Source organism: Marmota flaviventris, chromosome 9 (genome assembly GCF_047511675.1).
Source record: "Marmota flaviventris isolate mMarFla1 chromosome 9, mMarFla1.hap1, whole genome shotgun sequence".
Taxonomy (NCBI): Eukaryota; Metazoa; Chordata; class Mammalia; order Rodentia; family Sciuridae; genus Marmota; species Marmota flaviventris.
The window spans coordinates 13,347,407-13,368,223 of NC_092506.1; the positions used below are offsets into that span (position 1 = coordinate 13,347,407).

Consider the following 20,817-nt stretch of genomic DNA (forward strand, 5'->3'; position numbering starts at 1 on the left):
CCTGTGTTTGTCTCCCTATTTATCTTTACCATTGAGCTATATGCTTTAAAATGCTTTCGTTTGTTGTTTAGTATCATTTTGTTTGAACTGGAAAGACTCATTTTTAGCATTTCTTTTATGGTGATGAACCTCTTCAGATTTATTTATTTATTTTTAATCTGTGAAAGCCTATTTCCATTTCATCTCTGAAGAATAATTTTGCTGGACATTGTATTCTGAGTTCACAGGATTTTGTTTTATGTTTCTTTATGTTTCTTTGTTTTTGTTTTCATTCAGCACTTTGAATTCTACTTTCTTCTGTCCCTCAAAGTTTCTGCTAAGAAATCCACTGATAGTCATAGCTGTTCTATTGTACATGAGTGCTTTTTTCCTTGCTGCCTCAAAACTTTGACATTCAGCAAATTGATTATGGTGTGTCTCAGTGTGGATTTCTTTGGGTTCATCCTCTTGGAAGATTTTGGAAACTCAATCTGCATTTCCACTTTTGTCCTTTGATTTGAGGATATTCCAGTCATTATTTCTTTAAATAAATCTTCTTCTTTTGCTCTAGTCTCCTTCTGAATTTTCTATAATATATGTATTATTTTACTTGAGGGTATTCCATAAGCCCTTAAGCTTTCATCAATTTGACTCCTTTTCCTTTTGCTACTCTAATTGGATACTTTTAAATGATCTGCCTTTGGATTTGCTGATTCTTTATTGTGCTTAATCCAGATTTTGCAGTTGAACTCTTCTGGTGAATTTCTTTGGTTTCATTATTATAGTTTTTAGCTCCCGAATTTTTCTTTTCTATTAAGGGTGTACGTGAGTGTGTTTCTTTGTTGATATATCTATTTTGTTCATGCATTTCTCTTATTTCATTGAGCATTTTTATGGTGGTGTTACAGTCTGGATCTGGACTGTCCCTAAAGGCTCATGTGCTGACGGGTTAGTCCCCAGGTGGTGGTGCTATTGAGAAGTGGTGGTGCTAAACTTTAGGAGGCAGCCTTGTTGAATGAGATGGGTCACAGGACCCATCAAAGCCTACCTTTGAAGGATGTATTTTGTCCCAAGGCTCTTTCTCTCTCTTCTTCCTGGCTGTCATGAGATGACCAGCTCTGCTCTGCCTTGTGCTCGCCACCATGAGGTTCTGCCTCACAACTGATGGGGCTAAGCCCCCTTGAACTGAAATTTCTAAAATTGCAAGCCAAAATAAAACTTCAAGTTGATTTTCTCAGGTATTTTTTTCAGAATGATGAAAATCTGACTAACAGGCAGTTATTTTTGGATTCTTTGTCAGACAACACATATACCTCCATTTTGTCAGAATCAATTCTAGAGAGTTTTTTTTTTTTTTGGTCCCATTTCCTGTTGCTTTATATTTTATTACTTTATATTTGTTGACACTTTGTGTTTATGTCTATGCATTTGAAAAAAAAAACAGCCACTTCTCTCAGTTTTTATGCCCAGGCTTCTTGCAGAAGAAAACCTTTGTCAATCACCCTGACTAGAGAATTGGGGTGGCGGGGGTGGCGGTGAGGGGCTGAGCAGCCAAACCTTTTCTGTGTATTTTCTTTGTGCTTATTCATATAAATTCCTAGTTAGGAGAATGTGTCGGTTTTCCTCAGAGTTTGCAATCTCTGGCCTTCTCTGATATCTGTCTGCTGTTGGTGCTCTGAGCCGCAGCACAGTGACCAGCTCTTTTGGTCAGTGGGTCCCAGGTATAGAACATGCTGGGTCCTACCCAGGATCCAGGACAAACAAGGCAGAATCCAGTGTCTCAGGCAGACCCCTCAAAACATCTGAATTGGACCTGTGTCTCATTATTCTTTCCTAGGGAATAGCTGAGGCTGGGAGTTTTCCCAAATATGTCATGCTGATGTAGAAGGAGGGGCTCCTGTAGGTGAATGTGTGGTATTTCAGACATATTTGTTCTCAGCAGCTTCCCAGGTACTTAGAGTATGCCAATCCCACTAGCACAGGTGATACAGAAGCCCGTCCCTGGGGCAGCCCCATGGAAAGCAGGATGTTGAATGGGTGCTTCAAATCTTCCCTTAGTAGAGAGAAGATAGGAATTCAGGGATTTTGCTGCTCACTGTGTTAAGACAAGGAGAAGGACTATTGCCAGTGAATGTCCAAACCATCACCTTTGATCTCAGCGGCTTACAATCTGGATTCCTCTCCTATCAGTGTTTGGACTCAGGCAAAACAAACCGATTCCTTTAGCAGCCTCCAAAAAGCCCGACCCTTGGACCCATGGTCCAGTGTCTTTAGCTCTCATGGCCCCTCATTCCTCTCCTTCAGGAAGTCACACAGTGTTACCCTATTAGCTAGTCACCTGCAACTGATGCTTCTAAAAGGAGCTCTGATCAAGTGTCTGCTAGTAAAAATTCCCTATATTCTAGTAAAAACTTGCCATTTTCTGGTAAAAACAGACAGCTATAGGTTAACCCCTAAGATAAGGTTGCTAGAGTTCTATTTCTGTAAGCACTGGAACTCAATCTAATCATCTGAAACTGTTCTACCTCAAAATGCTTCCTTTTCTCTGTTTTCAGTTTTAGAGATACTGTTAGTCGAATAACAAAGAAATTCAAACTTTTGAAACCACGAATAATACCTAACAGAATAAAAAGAAATTCAGCATTTTAGGGACAGAAGAAAACAGGGTGGACTAAATTTTATTGTCTAAAATCCATATGTTGAAATCCTAACCCCAAATGTGATGGTGTTAGGAGAGAGCAGGGTGGAGAGGGATAATTAGTCATGAGGGTAGAGCCCTCCTGAATGTGATTAGTGTCTTCAAAGGCCCCAGAGAGCTCTCTCCTTCTCTCTGCCATATATAGAAACAACAGGAAAATGAATGTCTGTGAACCAGGGAGTGGGCCCTCCTGAGACACCAAATCTGCCAGCTGCTTGATCTTAGACTTCTAGTCACCCAAACTATGAGAAATAAATGCTTGTTATTGAAAATATCCAGTTCATGTAATTTTATTAGAGTAACTCAAATGGACCAAGGCAATGGTATATGACACCAGCCTTAATCAACAATGCATCTTTTATAAGCAATATGTAAAAGAAGTAACATTGTTCTTAAGCTGGAAGAAGAGATATTCTTAGATGTAACTGAGAACATTTGTCATGTCAAAACCCAGAGATAAAAACCCTGAAGCTCCATTAACGCTGATTACTCTCCTGTCAAACCCCTGGCTTCTCTGTATTTGCAGGGATCTGGCTCTTCTGTGCCAATCAAGGATGAAGATTTCTAGTTCCCTGAACATCTAAGTCCATGTGTCTGAACGTCCATTATCTTTATCCCATCTTTAAGTGACACACGACTGCACTATTATTTACTTTCCTTTATTGATTCAGAAATGGAGCTAATGAATGATGAAATAATTGGCCCAAGGCACCCTAAGTAAGTATCAAGACCTTAACCCTGTTAATTTGAAATCTCATCCTCACTATGAGCCACTTGCTAGGGTGCTTCTGCCAACAGTGCCAGCACCTCACTCAGACTCCAGCAAAAAACAGTTAAAGTCAATGCTGAGGCTTTTCCCTTGTATCCTATCCCAAACAGTGTGACAAGATTTGTGTCTATGATCACATATTAACACAGCAAGTATAATAACCACAGAATTAAAGAAAAGAAGGAAAGATTCTTGACAGAACACATCCTTTTTTGCAACGGCTTGTATCAGACATTGAATTCAGGGGCACTTAACCACTGAGCACCTCAGCCCTTTTTTATTTTGAGACAAGGTCTTGCTAATTTGCTGAAGCTGGCCTTGAGCTTGTGATCTTCCTGCTTCGGTCTCCAGAGTTGCTGCAATTACAAGCTTGTGTCACTGCACCTGGCTAACATGTGTTTTTTGTTTGTTTGCTTTTTGTTGTTGTTTTTACAGCGGAGGGCAACAACTGGAAAAGATTGAGAGAGGAGTGCAAGTTTCAAGGGCAGCAAATATCCTCTTTGTCTTCTGAGTGACTGATTGCCTGAGTAATGTGGACACAGAGGACACAAGGACACAGAGGAGGAGGGGTCTGGTTTCTGGGACTAGGGAAAAGGATGACCACACTCTTCTACTGCAGGCAGCTTTTGTGAATTATGAATCTGCTCAGGCAAAGGGTGGTCCACTCTGTTGATGGTGACAGAACGGATTCAGTGGACTTTGGCCTTGGCCAAAGAGTAATGGATAATCATAGTGACTTCAAACACAGGAGACCAGAAGGTCAATTGATGTTCTGGAAGAGACAGGACTCCAAAAGGGGACAAGAGAAAAATCCATGCAGTCGTGGACTGTACGGATCCATTGACTGAAGGAACATACAAGCTATTTTGAATCCTGTCCCTGTTCCTCTGATCAGAGAATCTCTTCTCCCATCCACAGTGAAACTGTTGACCATCCTAGAAAAGTATTGATGAGGACAAGGACCTGCTTGGTGTCAGAATTCCCTTCTTGGTTTTCTCACACAGTGGAGTTGAGACTCAAATTATCCTTTTTATGAACCTTCCTTTCCCTTCTGAAGATGGTAGAGGAAATGATAAGGCTCCGACTTGATCCTGTCTAATTTCAACACACAGAGTCTTTTTTCCTTCTCTATAACAACCAGGCTAAGAAGGAACCACACAGAATGATTGGATGTTAAATAGCAGCCTTGAAAAGGGGCAGAGAGAGGGTACAGCTTATCCTAAAGAAGGAGGACCCTAACAGCTTTACTAACTCCACACAAGTACTTTCCTCTTCAGCCTATGTGTAAGAAAAAGGGTCAGAGAAGAATCCTGCAAAGCAGACCTCACTGATACTTTCCCACTACATTGTTCCTGCTGCAGAGATTTGAGAATTGAAAGGGACGGACAGGGGCATTCCTGCTGCGCCCCTCCCCTGACTCAGGCAATGGCAAGGCCCTACTGAGGTGGATGGCGCAAGGCGTCCATCCTCTGGAAGAACGCAGTATGTTTCTGGGAATGAGCTGGTTTGTTTCTGTATTCCTTTAATAAGTATAGTTGTGACTTCTCATAGGATCATTAAGTATGAAGGAAAAAACATGACTTTCCCAATTAATGCAACTACTTCTAAAGAATAGATCTGTTTGCTCTAAATGCAATGATTCAGCTGTGGAGCGTAAATTGTTAATGTTTAATGAAAAACTCCCTGTATTCCTGTCAGGGAAGTTTTTGAGAAATTAAATTAAAATCTAGAGAAGAAGAATTAATGTTAAGAAGACAGATTAGTGCTTAGTACTGGGCAACTTGTTCTTGTTCCTGTGCACAATGGTTTGTGCTCTTACTCTTGTTTGATTAAAATTAATAGCAAGTTAACCACTTGCTGTAACCGTGGCACCCGTTCCAGTCAGTAAGTTAAGAAAGAATAGTCAAGGTATAGGCCAATAGTCTGGGACATTTCTAACTATTATTAAAAGTTAACTAAGCAGAAACAGCTCAAAGCAAAATGTGAACTGAAAGGAAAAATGCTTGCTTATGCCTAAGCCAAGAGACATTCTTCTATTCTAATTGTAGCTACGTAATACTTTGTTTCTTTGAATAATGATTCCTGTTTTGTAACCACAAAGTACTGTGAGCCTGCCGAAATGAAAAGTATATATGATTAACTTCACATGTAAAGAGTGGGATTCAGCACCTTCACTTTGGTGTCTGTGTTGTTTCTCCAACCCCTCTTTCGCCGACTCCTCACCATCCGTTCTTCTCCTGAGACCCCCCCCCCCCAGTCTTGCATGACTTTTCAACAAGAAACCCTGACGGGAAATGTTGTTTTCCACTAGAGTTGACATCCAGAAATCTTTGCCAGCCTAGTGCAAGGTCCATGTTACATCTCAGCAATTTCTGGAAGAGACATATCCAAACTCGCTCACTCTTCAAGAGCCCACTGGACTGACTGCATCAGAGGGAGATTTCATCTTTCGGAAGTCTAATCCTAGCTACATCTGAGAAGAACTGTGTAAAGATATCTTTTCAGGTAAGGACTCCTCTCAAAAAGTAGCAGTCATGTAGTATCAACAAGTGTGGATACAGATGTACAATGTGAGAGCTAAAAGCAATTAAGTGGTACTGCATGTGGCAGTCACGCTGAATGAATCGATTTTAGCTGTTCTTGTCAGATGCAGACAGGTGAGTGATTATGTGGCATGAATGGGGTATGCTTTAGTAAGCCTTCTTCCTATCGGTATATATCCCATAAGATCTTGTGTATCTTAAGTATACATGATAATGTTTTTGAGTTTCTTAAAGATATTCTTTGCTTTTTGGGGTTCCTTCCTTTCAAGTGAACCAAATCCAAATGCTAATACAGAGTTATGTTGAGCATATGCCCAAGGAAAAGGAGTAACTTCAACTTGAGAAACATATATCTGGCATTTGTTCTGTAAAGGACAGAATTCTTAGAGGTTTCTGCCCTGATCTAATAAATAAGCAAGTAGAGATTTGGATGACTTTCTAGAAGCAAGTGGGTGAATGGAATATCCAGAGATTGGAGACACCGCAAACATGACCATATTGAATCCTTATGGTTACATTGTAAGGTAGGCAGTTTTCTCCTTGTGACTGGTAAGAAGATTGAGCTTAAAGTCAGAAAGGAAATAAACAGATTGTTAATTTTAATTGTACAACAAACAAATCAGACTTTAAATATTCCCCCTGTAATGTTACTATCACAATCTATATTGTCTTTCAAATTTGTGCTAATACTATATATGTCATACATGAAATGTTTTATATCCTAAAGTTTCTAATTTTACTTTAACACTCTCCCACACCTATATGTATTATATATTATGCCTGTGTGTATTATTTTAATACCTTAGAATTTCATTGCCCTGCTAAATCATATTTAACATTAACTTCCCCTCTTCTGGACATTGGAATTTTATTTATTATGGGCTCTAAATTCTATTTAGAGCAGTTTTTTTCTTCTAAATTGTTTTCTTTGGATTAATTTCCATATGGGAATGGCAGGGTCAAAGATCCTGAAGTTTGCACACAAGGACATTGACATTACCCATTACCCAGGGCTGTTGGCTCCGGTGAGGGTGACAGGCTTTAGCAGTTTTCAGTGTATCCTATTTAATGAGCATGATGCTCGGTTATTAGTTTGTGTCCACATTTTTGGAGGATGATTCCGAACTGAACAGTTCAAGAAATAAAGTTGCACAACATCCCACAGAGTTAACATCAAATCATACTTTGCATCTTATACTCATGTACTTTTCTACATAATGAGTGGTCCTGAGGGTTATAGTTCTGAGGGTTACGTCCCTGAGGCCTGGGAAGTAGAAGTGAACAGAGAGCAAGCCTGTAGCCACCAACATCTCAGAGCTCGGTGGTGAAGAAATTTGTTGAAAGCTTCTAATCAAAGACCACCTGGAGCACACCTGTCATTTGACAAATTGGGTTTGTTGTCTGTCACAATGAGGAAAAGAGCACACTTTTGGGGAAACGTGGTGCATTCACAGCAAGCATGCAGGAGTGGCTTGTGGTGGGCGACTTTGCAAGGATTCAAGGAAACATGGTTTTGCTGTGGTGTGGATCCTGTCAGAAAGCAAGGCAAATCTAATTAACCCTTTTTTTCCTGCAGCAGGAGGAAAGGAACAGGGTACAGAAGTCATGGTCACATGGTAACTGCGGGGAGGATGTCTGGCTGTTTTTGCTGATAAGGCTGACTTCATGTTTCAAGCATGAGCACGGAGTGGCCTTGGCTTTTAAGTAATTAATTAATTTTTGTCTCACTCGATTTGGGCCACACAGATGCTCCTTTTCTGTGAAAATCTTATGTTTTAAAGGCTGCTCTTTTTTTGCTTTCTTAAATTCATAAGTGACCCAAAGTGAAATAGGGACTATTTTAGATAAATGATCTGGGGAGCAGAAAGCAGCAGAGAGGCAAAGAAGCAAAGTGAATGATAGTTTTCCTCTAACATCGACAGTCAGAAAGGGACTCAGGTCTATCAGGTAAGTTATCTCGACTGTTTAAAAATAAAAATCAGCATCATTTGTTGAAGAGACTATTATTCTATCTCTGTTGAATTTCCTCAACATCTTAACAGTACACATTTTCCCACCCTGTGTATTCTTTTGGAGAGTTTCAATGGCTGTGCCTTTAACTTATCAATCTTTTCTTCTTTATGGTCTAATCCACTGTTGATCACATCCTGCCTAATTTTTATTTTAAATGTAGTGTTTTTTTTATTTCCATAAGATCTCATTTAGCTTCTCACCATTCTTATGCATTTCTTTCTCTTCTTAAACACAAGGAGCTAAGTTATTAAAGGTACTTAATGTCCTTATCTGTTAGTTCTAAGAGCTCTAGGTCTGGTAATGTTTATTTTAATTTTAATTTTTTCAGGTAAGAAAGTCATTTGCAATGACTATCACAAGGGGATGGAGGCAGGTGACTTTTGCAATAGGGGAAAGTTTGAGACCCCGGGTCCCAAGCATCTCCTCTAGACAGGTTTTCGCTGAAGGTTTTATTTCTCCTGATTGTGGAGGAAAGTTATCGCTGACTCTGCTTCTTTGCCCCCCTACTGCTTTCTTTTCCCCCAGATCATTCCTCTAAACCAGTTTCTTCACGTGTTCAATATTTTTTTCATCAGATACTTATTAGTTGATAGAGTTTGTGTTAAATTTTGTTCTGATACACAATTATTGGAGTCAGTCATCAAGAAATAGCTCTGAGACGATGTTGTCGTTGTTTCAGGTGTGAAAATAGCCAGGTCCATGATACTATCTTGGCCAGAAGCAAAAGACCCTCCCTGTTTTTTGAAACTCACACTTGGCCAGGTGTGTGTGTGTGTGTGTGTGTGTGTGAGTGTATACACACCAAGGATTGAACACAGGGATGCTTAACCACTGAGCCACATCCCCAGCACATTTTATTTTTTATTTTGAGGCAGGGTCTCACTAAGTTGTTTGGGGGCCTCACTAAGTTGCTGAGGCTGCTTTTGAACTTGTGATTCTCTAGCTTCAACTGTCCCAGCCGCTGGAGGAGTTTAGCACTTACTTTCCTGAGCTCCAAATATCACCGTTCCAATATAGAACACAATGACACATACTTTTTCCATTTTTTTTTTTAGTTAGAATGTGATGTTCAGGTTACTCTAATTAAATGGAGTAAGTCAGATTTGTAAAAATGCTGGGTTTTTTTTACCTAGTAATTTCTACTCTACCAAAACTTTTACTAAATACTTCATGTGTATTCACTCATTTAATCCTCACAAAAATTATCTGAGTGAGATAGTGCTATTATCCCCACTACTTTTGAAGAAACCAAGGAATAGAGAGGTTGAGTAACTTTCCCAAGGTTACACAGCTTGTTACTAGAAGGGCCAAGAGAATCACTAATAGAAACTAAAATTTAAAAGATGTGGTATGTATTTTTTTAAATGTGCTTATTACTTTAAAGTGAAACTGGTGAGTAGAATTAATCAAAGGGTAAGAAAAGTAAATGAAAAATTCAGAAAGGGATCCTCAGCTTCCTGCCAGTCTTATCTCCCCTTTGGAGTTGGTGAGGACTTCAGGGAGGAGATGATGGAGAAAGTCTTGGCCATTAACACTGACCTTGCTACGCTCGTTTCTGGATCTCCTCTAGCTCCTCTCATTCCTGGTTGCTCCTTGGTTCTCTCTCTAGGCTAAGGTGTCCTCCACGATGTTCCCGCTGCAAGGTGCCCAGATGCTGCAGACCCTGGAGAAATCCCTGAGGAAGAGCCTTCCTGAATCCATAAAGGTGACAGTGGTACTGCTGTGGGGAGGAAGGAAGAGAAGCGTGATGTGAAAGGGAGGAAAGGAGACCCACATTCACGCTGCACCCATTTGGAGCCAGGCACTGCTTTGTATTTCCTCTCCCTTAAGTTTTATTACCTCTTTACAAGACATTTGCTATTATGTTCATGTTATGGGTAATAAAATGAGGCTCAATGATTTTCCCCATATGCCACCAATAGTGCGTCACAAAGCTATGGCATGAACACAGGTATTCCTGAGCCCAAACACTGCCTTTCATTCTGAGCCAGCTGAAAAATTTCTCCCCTGGATCCTTTTCAAGGAACATTCCTTAACAACATTTGAGATTTGCCCCGAGTTTTCCTCAAAAGTTTAGGTGAGATTGCATGTTAATGTTTAACTTGTTCACTTTAAGAGAACACTTGCCAGGTGAGAGGTTAACCGTCAGAGTCTCTTGGAAATCAGTAACAGGCTGATTTCTCTTTTGACTTGGATTTCTTAATTGCTCTGAACTGAATGTGTATTATTCAGCCATTTGGGCCTGGCTCCCAGTATCTCCCTTAGCCTAGTAAAAATTGATCAGAAATCTTGAATTAAATAAAAACACATACTTATAAATGTTCACTTCCAGAACTATGTAAGAGCAACTTACAAGATCTAGATTCTTGCCCGTGTTTTTCATTAGCAATGAAAGGGGAATGAGCTACTCTAGCAGAGCCTAAGTATAACTTTGTGTGTGTGTGTGTGTAAGTGTGTGTGTGTGTGTGTGTGTCTACTTAGAGGAAAATTAATTCTAGATTTGTATTGCTTTATAAGACACTCCTATAAAATACATACATTTTTAGATGGACATCAAATTTCCTCATTTTCCAACAGGTTTGTTATTCCCCTCTGACGAAAAGAGAGAAATATTAGCATTTTTATTTGAAGATTATATATGCATTTATTAGAAATCAATTAATGAAACAACTGGTCCTGTTTTTTAATTACCGCCAGAATTATTTCAAATCAACTCATCTAAAAATAATGTTAAAAAGAACCCCTCAAAACGAAAGGTCCCCTTTTTTTTGGCAGCCTCTGCTAATAAGAGTCAATATTACCTAATATTCAACTGCCTTTGCCTGACCAGCAGGATTATTTTTGTAGAGACTCCATCAGTTAGACAGTCTATGGACACCAGCCTGAGATATTTTCATGAGTGACTATTTTTAAAAATATTCCAGGATAAAAAATTTTATTTAATGCTTTAGGATAGAATTTTGTAATTTAAATTTCTCTATTTCTTGCGGTAGTAGGACTCAACATTTTGTGGAAATGCGTGGCGTTTCCCAGTGGTCTTTTTTTGGAGCAGTGGTGAGATGAGGGGGCTGTCTTGGCTCCTTACTTCTTATGAAGGAATAGCATTGCACTTTGGTTGTATATTAAATAAATACATTCTCCCTGAATGGAAATCAATAATATTTGTATGCCAGGTACTATACATATATAGATAGATAGACATTTTCTCAACTGGGTTTTGCTCTCATTCATCCTGGTCTCTCTCTTTCATCCTCTTTCCCTATAACCTGTACAACATGGCAGGGGTGAGGATCCAAGACGGGATTATGAGAACCCAAAGTCCATTCTCTTGAGCACGAGGTATTGGTACTGTTGGTTGGTGGGAGTTGATTTAACCCTCCAGAGGGCAAAATGGGAAGATTTGTTAAAGAACTTTAAACATGTACGTGACTTTTGAAGCAGAAATTACCCTTTTGGAGAGTCTAGGAAAATGTCAGGTACCCAGGCAAAAATTCCTGGGCAAGCATGTTCCAGGAAGAATTAGGTGTGAAAGCAAAAAATTGAAAACAGGTTAAAAATATGTCTATAATATGTTCAGTGGGCCAAACAACAAGTATCAGTAATTTCATTTTTATAATTGTATGCCTCTGTGTATAAATAGAAGAAAGTTTGGAAAAACACGATACTAAATCCTATAGTAAAGGATGGTTTTCCTAAAGTCATTCATTTTATTTGTGCAAATATTTTTGCTACATGACCTATGATTAATATTTAATGGAAAGAAAGAAATTAAATTAATATTTAATTGAAGTTAAAAAAAGTAGAAGATGGAGATTGTTTGACCTAGATTCTCATTTGACTTCCATAATGTCACAATGTATAGTAGTGACCTTTGTCCTGATCAAACAGGACACTCTGCCTTTCCCTTCTGATATCTGACCTCTCTTCCATGGAATCCTGCAGGTTTATGGGACTGTATTTCACATGAACCATGGAAACCCATTCAACCTAAAGGCTTTAGTAGACAAATGGCCTGATTTCAATACGGTGGTTATCCGCCCTCAGGAACAGGTAAGGTGCCAGATGGTCATATTTTCTGTGTGCCTACCATGTATCTGGCAGTGTGTAAAACCTAGAGATACAGAAGTCCATCACGGTGATGTCAAACAAGTCCCCATTCTCAATAATGTTACATCCTGGAGGAAAAGACTGATTAACAGGAAGATTGCAACTTAGTATGAGATACAATGAAACAGAAATAGCTCAAGCAAAAGTTGATCAACTTCTACTATGGAGGCTCCAGGAGGAGCCTTCAGTGTAATGATAGAGACACATTTGGTTGGAGGTTTCATCTAAACTTTATTTTGTAGGTAAGTATATTTTTGTCAGGCCAAGAATGGAAAGAACATGTTCTCATCAGAGATAATCAAAAGGATGGGACTATGAAAATATGATAGAGCACAATGTGTCAGGTTAACTCTAAAGCACTAAATTTCAATGTTATAGTTTCCATATGCAGCTAAGGGAAAGACCTAAAATTAACAAAACTAAATAGTTACTATAATTCAAAGATAAAAATCCATATGCTTATTTTAAAATTTCCAAAAAATAGGGGATTAGGTGAAGCAAGATGGTGGAACAAGTGTCTCCAGCAACCATCCCCCTCTAGAAACACCCATTTGAATGACTATCCTTGCACAAAAGTACCTTTACCACAGCTAAGCAAACCAGGTGAGAAATCACACTACCTGGCTGTAGCACAATAATAACAAAAGACCACATTGAAGAGTGTGGGAAGAACATTCCATGCCCCCAGCTTCATGGAGTATAGTGTAGAGAGCTACTCTCTGCTCAGGGGAAAGAGAGGACGTAAAGACAGGACTTTGCCTTGGACCCCAATGTGGGACCCATCATCAAAAAATTAAAAAAAAAAATCATAACCACATAGACCTCAACATTCCAAACTCCAGGAATACCTACAGGACTGAGCCTTCAGACTTATCCTGGACCAGGTGACATCTCCCAACACTAGGCTTCAGGCCTGAGTTAGTGGATTTGATCTCCATTCCACACCACTTCCAGGCTGATCTCCATATTGTGACTATTCTGGTAGAAATTGCATCAGATCAGTAAATCACAATGGGTGGTATGGACATTTTAACAGTATTAATCCTGTTCCATAAACGTGAGATATCTTTCCATTTATTTGGGTCTGCATCAATTTATTTTATCGATGTTACAGCTTTCTAGATATGCTTTGTTCCTGAATATTTCTGATGCTATTGTGAATTGAATTGTTTTATTGATTTCATTTTCAGATCGTTTTCTGATGATATGTTTTCAAATAACTTATCTTTGAGTTAACAAATTCTTTCTCCTGATTGGTCAATTCTGCTATGGGTGCTCTCTATTGAATTTTTTCATTTCATTCATTGAATATTTCAGCTCCAGGATTTCTGTGTCATTTTTTTTTTAAATTATATCAATTTTACTATTACATTTCTTGTTCTGATCACTTGTTGAATTGTTTCTCTGGATTTTTTTTGTTTGGTTGTTTTTTTGCTGAGTTTCCTTAAAACAGCTATTTTGAATCCGTAAGTAGTTCATACTCTCCATTTCTTTAGGTCCAATATCCGGCACTTTATTTGGTCTTTGATGTCATGTTTCCCTGATTGGTCTTGATCCTTGATTTTTGTGTTTTTTTTAAAAAGGAGGGACTTATTCCAGTCTTTGTGGACAGACTTTGAAAAGCCCTTCAATAGTCAGTCCTTTCAGAGGTTCTGGGCAGGTTTTCTGGTGTGATCACGAGCCCAGGATTGCTACAGTAGTCACAGTGCTGAAGCACAAAACTAGGGCCACCGGGCTAATGTGCCACTGCAGAGCTCCAGAAACCCAGGGTCTGCTGTAACCTGCTGTTGCGAGGGGCTGTCCAACACCCAGGGTCACTGAGATTAACCTGGCAGTGTCATGAACAGACGAATGGGTGAAAAGTGTGGTTTATAGGCACCACGTAATACTGTTCAGCCATGAAAGAATCCTATCGTTCACAACAACGTGGATGAACATAAATATAAGTTAAGTAAACTAAACCAGGTACAAACAGACGAATAGCGTACGATCTCACTTTTATATGGAATCTGAAAAAGTTGATCTTATAGGGAGCAGAGAGCAGAATGGCTGTTGCCAGGGGTTGAGGTGATTGTTGGGGGGTTGGGGTAGGGTAATGTTGGCCCCAATGATACAAAATTACAGTTGGATAGGAGGGATAAATTTAATAGAGCTGTTGGACAACATGGTGACTACAGTTAATCATTGTTTTTTATTCTCAAAAACAATACGCTTGACTGGACCTAAAGTTTCTCACCACAGGATTGATAACTATGTGAGATAATGCATATGTAAATTAGCTGGATTTAATCACGCCACTTGTGTATACACAGTCATGCTTTGCATAATGACTTTCTAGTCAGTGACAGACTTTGTATCTGACAGTGGACGCATAAAATTTTTTAGCCATTTTCATCTGTGTAAACATAATCTACAAGGTTTGCACAGCAAACCCTCTTGACAATGCATTTTCCACAACATATCCCTATCGCTAAGTGATGTGTGATTGTACTTGGAAACATGTTGTACATAAGTACATATAATTTTACCTATAATTTAAAAAAACAATGAAAAGTATTAAAAGAATATAAAATAAAAACAAAAAGAATATGAAAATACAGAGAAGACTGTCAGAACAGCACACAGGTAAGCGATCACACACCCCAGTTTAGGAAGATGGGGAACGTGCCTCCAATCCCCTGCCTCGGATGCTGTCTCCCGGCTTCATGAGTTTCAGTCCTACCCAATAGCCTTGGTGAGGGGACGGAGGCAGATCAGGAGCCACTGCCACCTCGTCAGGAACAAGTTCCAGTTGCAGTTTATCATCCGATACCTAGCCAGACTCGGATAGCAACTGAGCTGACTAAAAGAGAAACAAATTAGGAAAGTTAAAAAAATAGGCCTTGTACAGCACCTACCTAAAGGAGTTTATGACCCTGGAAGAGAGAGATCAAAAGATCCTGGAGTGTGTGATCTGTACAACGGACCTTGCTTATAGAGACCAGTTAGGCTTCTGCTGTGCATGCACATTACCTGGACTGTGTAGTTGACTGATTGGTGAGATCCACCCTGTGCCTGTCCTGCATGAAGCCAGTTGACACAGTGCTACTTTCAACCTAGGAGGCTGACTGAGCCAGGGTCTCTCCTCCGACTTCCACTGAGCCATCATTTTGGGTGGTTCTGATCTTTTGTCACTGAGCCCAAAGAATCAGGGATTAGGATTTAAGATCATGCATGAAATTTCCTAAAAATTCCTGGATGGCTACAGATGTTGAGGAAAGTATGTGATATTTTAGGAACTTAGGAGGGGAAAGTACAGTGGTGTTTTCATGTAAAGTCTTGACCCAGTATTTAAAAATGTAACTGTAGTTGGATCTTGTTATTGCTTCAGTACACAGGATTTTTTTTTTAAAGTGTTACAGAAGCTCTGTATGTTTAAATTGTGTGTGTTGAATATTAGAAAAAAGAGAGTGGTTATTTTTCCTAAATGAAATACCTTCTCCTCTCCACCCAAATTCTTTTCTGAAGTTACTAGTATTTAGGTCCAAGTTTTATTAAAAACTACATTGACTGGCACATACAAAAGAATAGTTTGAAGCTTATTTGTACAGTTCTTTTTTTCCTATTGAAAATGGAATTCATCGTCTTAGATTTTATTTATTTATTTATTTATTTAGGTCCTGGGGAATTGCACTTTACCACTGAACCACATCCTCAGCCCTTTTTTTAAAAAAAATAACTTCTTTATTTTCTTTTTGAGAGAGAGAGAGAGAGAATTTTTTAATATTTATTTTTTAGTTTTCGGCGGACACAACATCTTTGTTTGTATGTGGTGCTGAGGATCGAACCCGGGCCGCACGCATGCCAGGCGAGCGCGCTATGGCTTGAGCCACATCCCAGCCCCCTCAGCCCTTTTTTGTATTTTATTTAGAGATAGGGTCTTGTTGAGTTGCTTAGGGTCTCACTGAGTTACTGAGGCTGGCTTTGAACAAGCAATTCTCCTGTCTCAGCCTCCAGGGGCCTCTAGGATTATAGGTGTGCGCCACTGTGCCCGGCTACGTATAATCTTAAGCAACAAAATTTGTCAGTAATGTCATAGCTGACTCATGAGTGAATTTTTTGTAGCATTTCCAGCTAATTTTTTAAAAGTTTTCTAACTCTACCCTCGTTGTGATAATATTTTCCTCTGTCTCCTTTTTCCAAATAATTTTATCTGTTATTTAATACTTTGAAGGGATCTTTCTAAATATGAGGCTTGTTTGTTTTTCTCAAAATACAATTTTAACTATGGAATTTTTCAAAGAAAGCATTTCCAGTATGATTTTATTACATATGGATGGAAATATTAATTCCATTATCTTTATTAAATTTAATACTGTCATGTTCTTAGTCTGTGAGTTCTGCAAGTATTTGAATTGTATTTTTGCAGCAGAAGTTTTCCTTCATTGCTTCCTTTTCTTTTTTGATCAGAATGATTGGAGTATAGAATAATACTGTCTAAATTGTTGTATATTTGATTTGAAATATCAATGTAACATAAGGGTAGAGAATAATATTGTTCTGGAATTTTTCATCACCAATTGAATATTTGAATCTCTGATCTTGATCTCATGATGTAAATGACTCAGAAATAATTCAATTGCATCAATAAAAAGAGCAATGTTTTGTTACTTAAAAATATCAGACAATGGAACTAGCATTGCCATCACAAATTATAAGGAATGTGTTCTTTCTCCTTTTCCCAATGACAATAGGATATGACAGATGACCTTGATCAATACACCAATACTTACCAAGTCTACTCCAAGGATCCCCAGAACTGTCAAGAATTCCTTGGTTCTCCAGAAGTGATCAATTGGAAGCAGCATTTGCAGATTCAGAGTAAGTGAGAGGAATGGACTCACCACTGTGTCCTGATCAAGTCCTGATCAGCTGACTCACCGCTGTGTCCTGATCAAGTCCCCAAGTGGTTCATACATCTCTCCTTCAAAGAACAGATCCTCACTTGCCATCAGTTTTTTGACCCTATCCCTGTAAAGGTGCAAAAAATCCTCAAATATGGGAAAGAATGTGTTTCATTTGGACAACCATAATGTAATTCCTGTTATCAAGAATTTATGGCATCTTTCACAGATAACCCTTAGGCTTACTGGGCTTACTGGGTGTCAGAGCAGAGTTTCACCTCCCAATCCTGAAGTCAGAACAGCAATTCATTGTGCCGTAGAGAATCTCCCAGTATGCCCTCTGGAATCAGGCTGTCTAGGATGGTATCTGCCTAATAGTTTCTGTGACTCTAGCAAAGTGACTTCTCCTCCATAAGATTATATTCTTCACATATAAAAATGAGAGGAATAATGGTATGTACACCACAGAGCACTAAAAAAAAATAAACAAATAAACAAACAAAAAACGAGATTGTGAATAAGAAGAGCTTAGTACAATACCAAGATGTGTCAGTTAATTTTTGCTGCATAAGTAAGCTCCTAAGTAAGTGAATCAACCATCTGAGCTGGGCTTTGCCAGGCAGTTCCTCTGCTCGTCTCTTCTAGGTATATCACACACCCTGAGTTGATGGGAGGTATGGTGGCTTTAGCATGGCCTCTTTTGCGTGTCTGAATGGTGATTCTGGCTGCCTGCCATGCTGGTTTTGGGCTTTAGTGACCTCATGATAGAAGCACGTGTCTCCTATAAGCCAGCCTAGGCTACTTTTATAATATGGGTCTCCAGATAAACAAGATAAAAAGAGAGGGAAAGCCCCAAGGGCATGTGCTTTAAGCCTTCTCTGCATTCAATTTGCTCTTTTCATTAGTAGATGCAAGTCACTTATTAAATGTCAGACACAGTGCAGGAGTGAACACTTCCAGGGAACTGATACCAGGAGATGAGCTCAAGTGGTGTTATTACTGAAATAATCCATCACATTGGGAACATGGCTCAGTAGATGTTGGCTATTGTTTTTTTTTTAAATAACTCTTCTCTTTGATTATCAAAACTACATGATTATATAGCCCAGAAAACTTTGTTCCCATCTTGATATCACCACTAGCAATAAAAATAAGTCCATATTTATCTATATAAAACAGGAAGTTTTCAAAAATCCTGAAACTAGATGACCATTCACATGGTGGCAACACCAAGCCCAGGACCATGGTTTTCTGACCCTAAATGTGACATTTCCTACTCCCGTGAAGAGCTTCTCTCGAAGGGATTCTCATCATTACTTCTCCTCATACACCCATCTAGGTTGCCAGTCGAGCCTGAATAAGGCAGTACAAAATCTTGCAGCGACGAAATCTTTGAAAATCGAACGCTCAGAGAACATTCTCTTCATCGCAGCTGAAACCATCAAGAAACTAATCCCTTCCCTGCTGGATACAAAGACTTTATCACCCGGTGATGGCAAGCCCAAGGCCATGTGAGTCTGATAAAATGCCAACTCTCCCTGCTCATTCCTCTGCCTCTAAGCAGGGTCCTGCCTTCTTGCCCTGCTTGCTCTCTTTCCTCGGAACAATCAGTGTTCCACGAAGTGGTAAGCATCGTCTTTTAAAAAAGAGTAACTCAGACTACCTTCCTCCCCACCTAGAGTGAGTGAGTCCTGGGTCTGCTGCTGAACTTGTTCTTGCTCGCTTCCTCCGGCCACGCTGGCCTCCTCTCTGTCCCCGGGCACCACAAGCTCTCCATACTCTAGGACTTGCATTCGCTGGGTCCTCTTCTCTGTCTCTCCAACTTGTTGAGGTAAGAACAAATACACACCTTTATCCTCATGGGCTTTTCTTTCTCTCCATAGCAACCAAGAGAAGTTTAAAATCTCATCCCTGGGTATTCCCCACGCTGCCTTGGTGAATAAATTCTGGCATTTTGGTGGCAATGAGAGAAGCCAGAAATTCATTGAGCGCTGTATCCAGAACTTCCCGAGCTCCTGTTTGCTGGGGCCTGAGGGGAACCCAGTGTCCTGGACATTAATGGACTACACCGGAGAAACGCGAATGGGAGGTACCCTGCCTGAGTACCGTACCCAGGGCCTCGTCTCCTATGCTGTCTATATGCAGGCCCAGGAAATGGCCAAACGTGGGTTTCCTGTTTATTCTCACACAGTCAGGACCAACACAGCTATGCAAAAAATGAGCTACACTCTGCAACATATCCCCATGTCTTGTGCCTGGAACCAGTGGCTCTGTTCGCCCATGTGAAGCTGGCGCTGAACACAACTTGGTGTTGGGTGGGTCTGGAGTGAATGGCAGGAAGAAAGAAATAATACACTGAATCAGCAGTCAGGGCTCCTGTTCGGGCTCCGCAGAAGGAGTGTGAATGGTCAACAGGACTTTCCTGTCCCTGGGCTCAAATCACTCATGGACTTCCCTTAGGTTCCCCAGATAGAAGCAGAAAATGTTGCTGCTGTATTGAACCCCTGTGATTTAACACTGCATCCTTCATCAGCTACATAATGTTCCAAATTACTTTTTCTGGAACTCGTAACGAGTGGGTCGGAAGATCCTTGATAATGTTTTCTGGCCGCTATGGCTTATTTCTCTTTCTGTTTATGGCTTTTCCTTCAGTGATCAGCAAGTGGGCTTTCTGCATTAGATCTTTAGAGAGTAGCTTTTCCTCTGTTTGCTGCTTTATAGGTACATTAAATATATGCCACACAAATTATATGGGCTGTTAGGCTAAACACAATGTACATGACATAGCAAGAAGAATTGTTAAGAAAAAAGACTAACTCCTTTAACTTGTCTTCTCCCAGCTCCCACCCCAGGAAAAATGATCCAATGTGGCTTCCCAAACCCACTGAAACTATCGAGTAATAAAGTGATTTTTACCCTTGATTATACAAGTTTATGCAAAGTGGTTCATGATGGGGAGGGAAAGTAGAAAATGGGAAGGCGGATCAAGACCCAGGGAGGTGGACATTTACTAAGAAGAGATAGGAGTGGAGGGATCCCTGCTATCTCTCTTGACCTTGGCCCATTACTACAGGATGGCGGAACTCTATGATGTTCAGGTAATTGTCTTGTGGGAGAGTTCCTGTGGGTGGCAACAACAGGAGAGATATTCTTCTTGGTTGGGACAGGTTTGCTGAGAGTCTCCTTTCTCACCCCTCAAGAGAAATAGCACTCCCCCCCACAACAACCCACCCCGCACTAGGCAGCAAAGAGAGTTATGGAATGAGGGTGATCACCTGGATTAAGAACTTATTCCCTCAGGTATACCTAAACCCAAAATTAGTCTTTGACATTGGAGATGATGAAGCCCTACCCCATCTACCCATCTCCAAAATAATGGCTAAGATTTAATTTTCTGGGCAGTCAAGAGGAGACCCAGTTTAGAGCAGGGTTTTTCTGCATTTGCGCAATAGACATTTTGGACTATCTAATATTTGTTGATTGTAGGATGCTAGCTGGATTCCTGACCTCTACCCAAGAGATGCCAATAGCATCCTCCATCTCCCTTTTGGTCACTGAGAACATCTATCTCCACATAATGACAATGTCCCTGGAGGCAAAATTGCCTCTGGTTGAGAAAAGCTGTTTTAGAGAGTAGTTCCCAAACTTAAGAGTGCAACGTAACCACCTGGCGTTGTAGCTGGGGGGAGGCGCTGGTGCACACCCATAGTCCCAGTACTCAGGAGGTTGAGGCAGGAGCCCAAGAGTTCAAGGCCATCCTCTGCAGATAGCGAGACCCATCCACCAACCCCGTCCCTGAAAAAAAAAAAAAAATTCCGGGAAGCT

At 40.0% G+C, this 20,817-nt stretch overlaps 1 protein-coding gene and 1 pseudogene across 2 annotated transcripts; both read left to right on the top strand.

Annotated features, from left to right (window-relative positions):
- The first annotated feature begins 9,600 nt into the window (after positions 1-9,600).
- LOC114100075 (glycine N-acyltransferase-like) lies at positions 9,601-19,835 on the top strand. 2 transcript variants are annotated; one of them, XM_027944689.2, is made up of 5 exons: positions 9,601-9,707; positions 11,945-12,052; positions 16,843-16,969; positions 18,332-18,503; positions 18,876-19,835. In XM_027944689.2, exons 1-5 carry the CDS (start codon positions 9,630-9,632, stop codon positions 19,276-19,278), a joined length of 888 nt encoding a protein of 295 aa, XP_027800490.2. In that variant the 5' UTR covers positions 9,601-9,629; the 3' UTR covers positions 19,279-19,835. The 2 variants fall into 2 exon arrangements, with proteins under 2 accessions (XP_027800490.2, XP_071473145.1); XM_071617044.1 differs by lacking the exon at positions 11,945-12,052.
- On the top strand, positions 12,219-15,208 carry LOC114099798 (RING finger protein 11 pseudogene; annotated as a pseudogene).
- Positions 19,836-20,817: the final 982 nt, after the last annotated feature.

Excerpts from the sequence above, each read along its gene's own strand:
- LOC114100075 (XM_027944689.2), top strand. The coding sequence starts at position 9,630 with ATGTTCCCGCTGCAAGGTGCCCAGATGCTGCAGACCCTGGAGAAATCC. Across the intron at positions 9,708-11,944 it reads GCCTTCCTGAATCCATAAAG|GTTTATGGGACTGTATTTCA; the intron begins GTGACAGTGGTA and ends GGAATCCTGCAG. Across the intron at positions 16,970-18,331 it reads GCAGCATTTGCAGATTCAGA|GTTGCCAGTCGAGCCTGAAT; the intron begins GTAAGTGAGAGG and ends ACACCCATCTAG.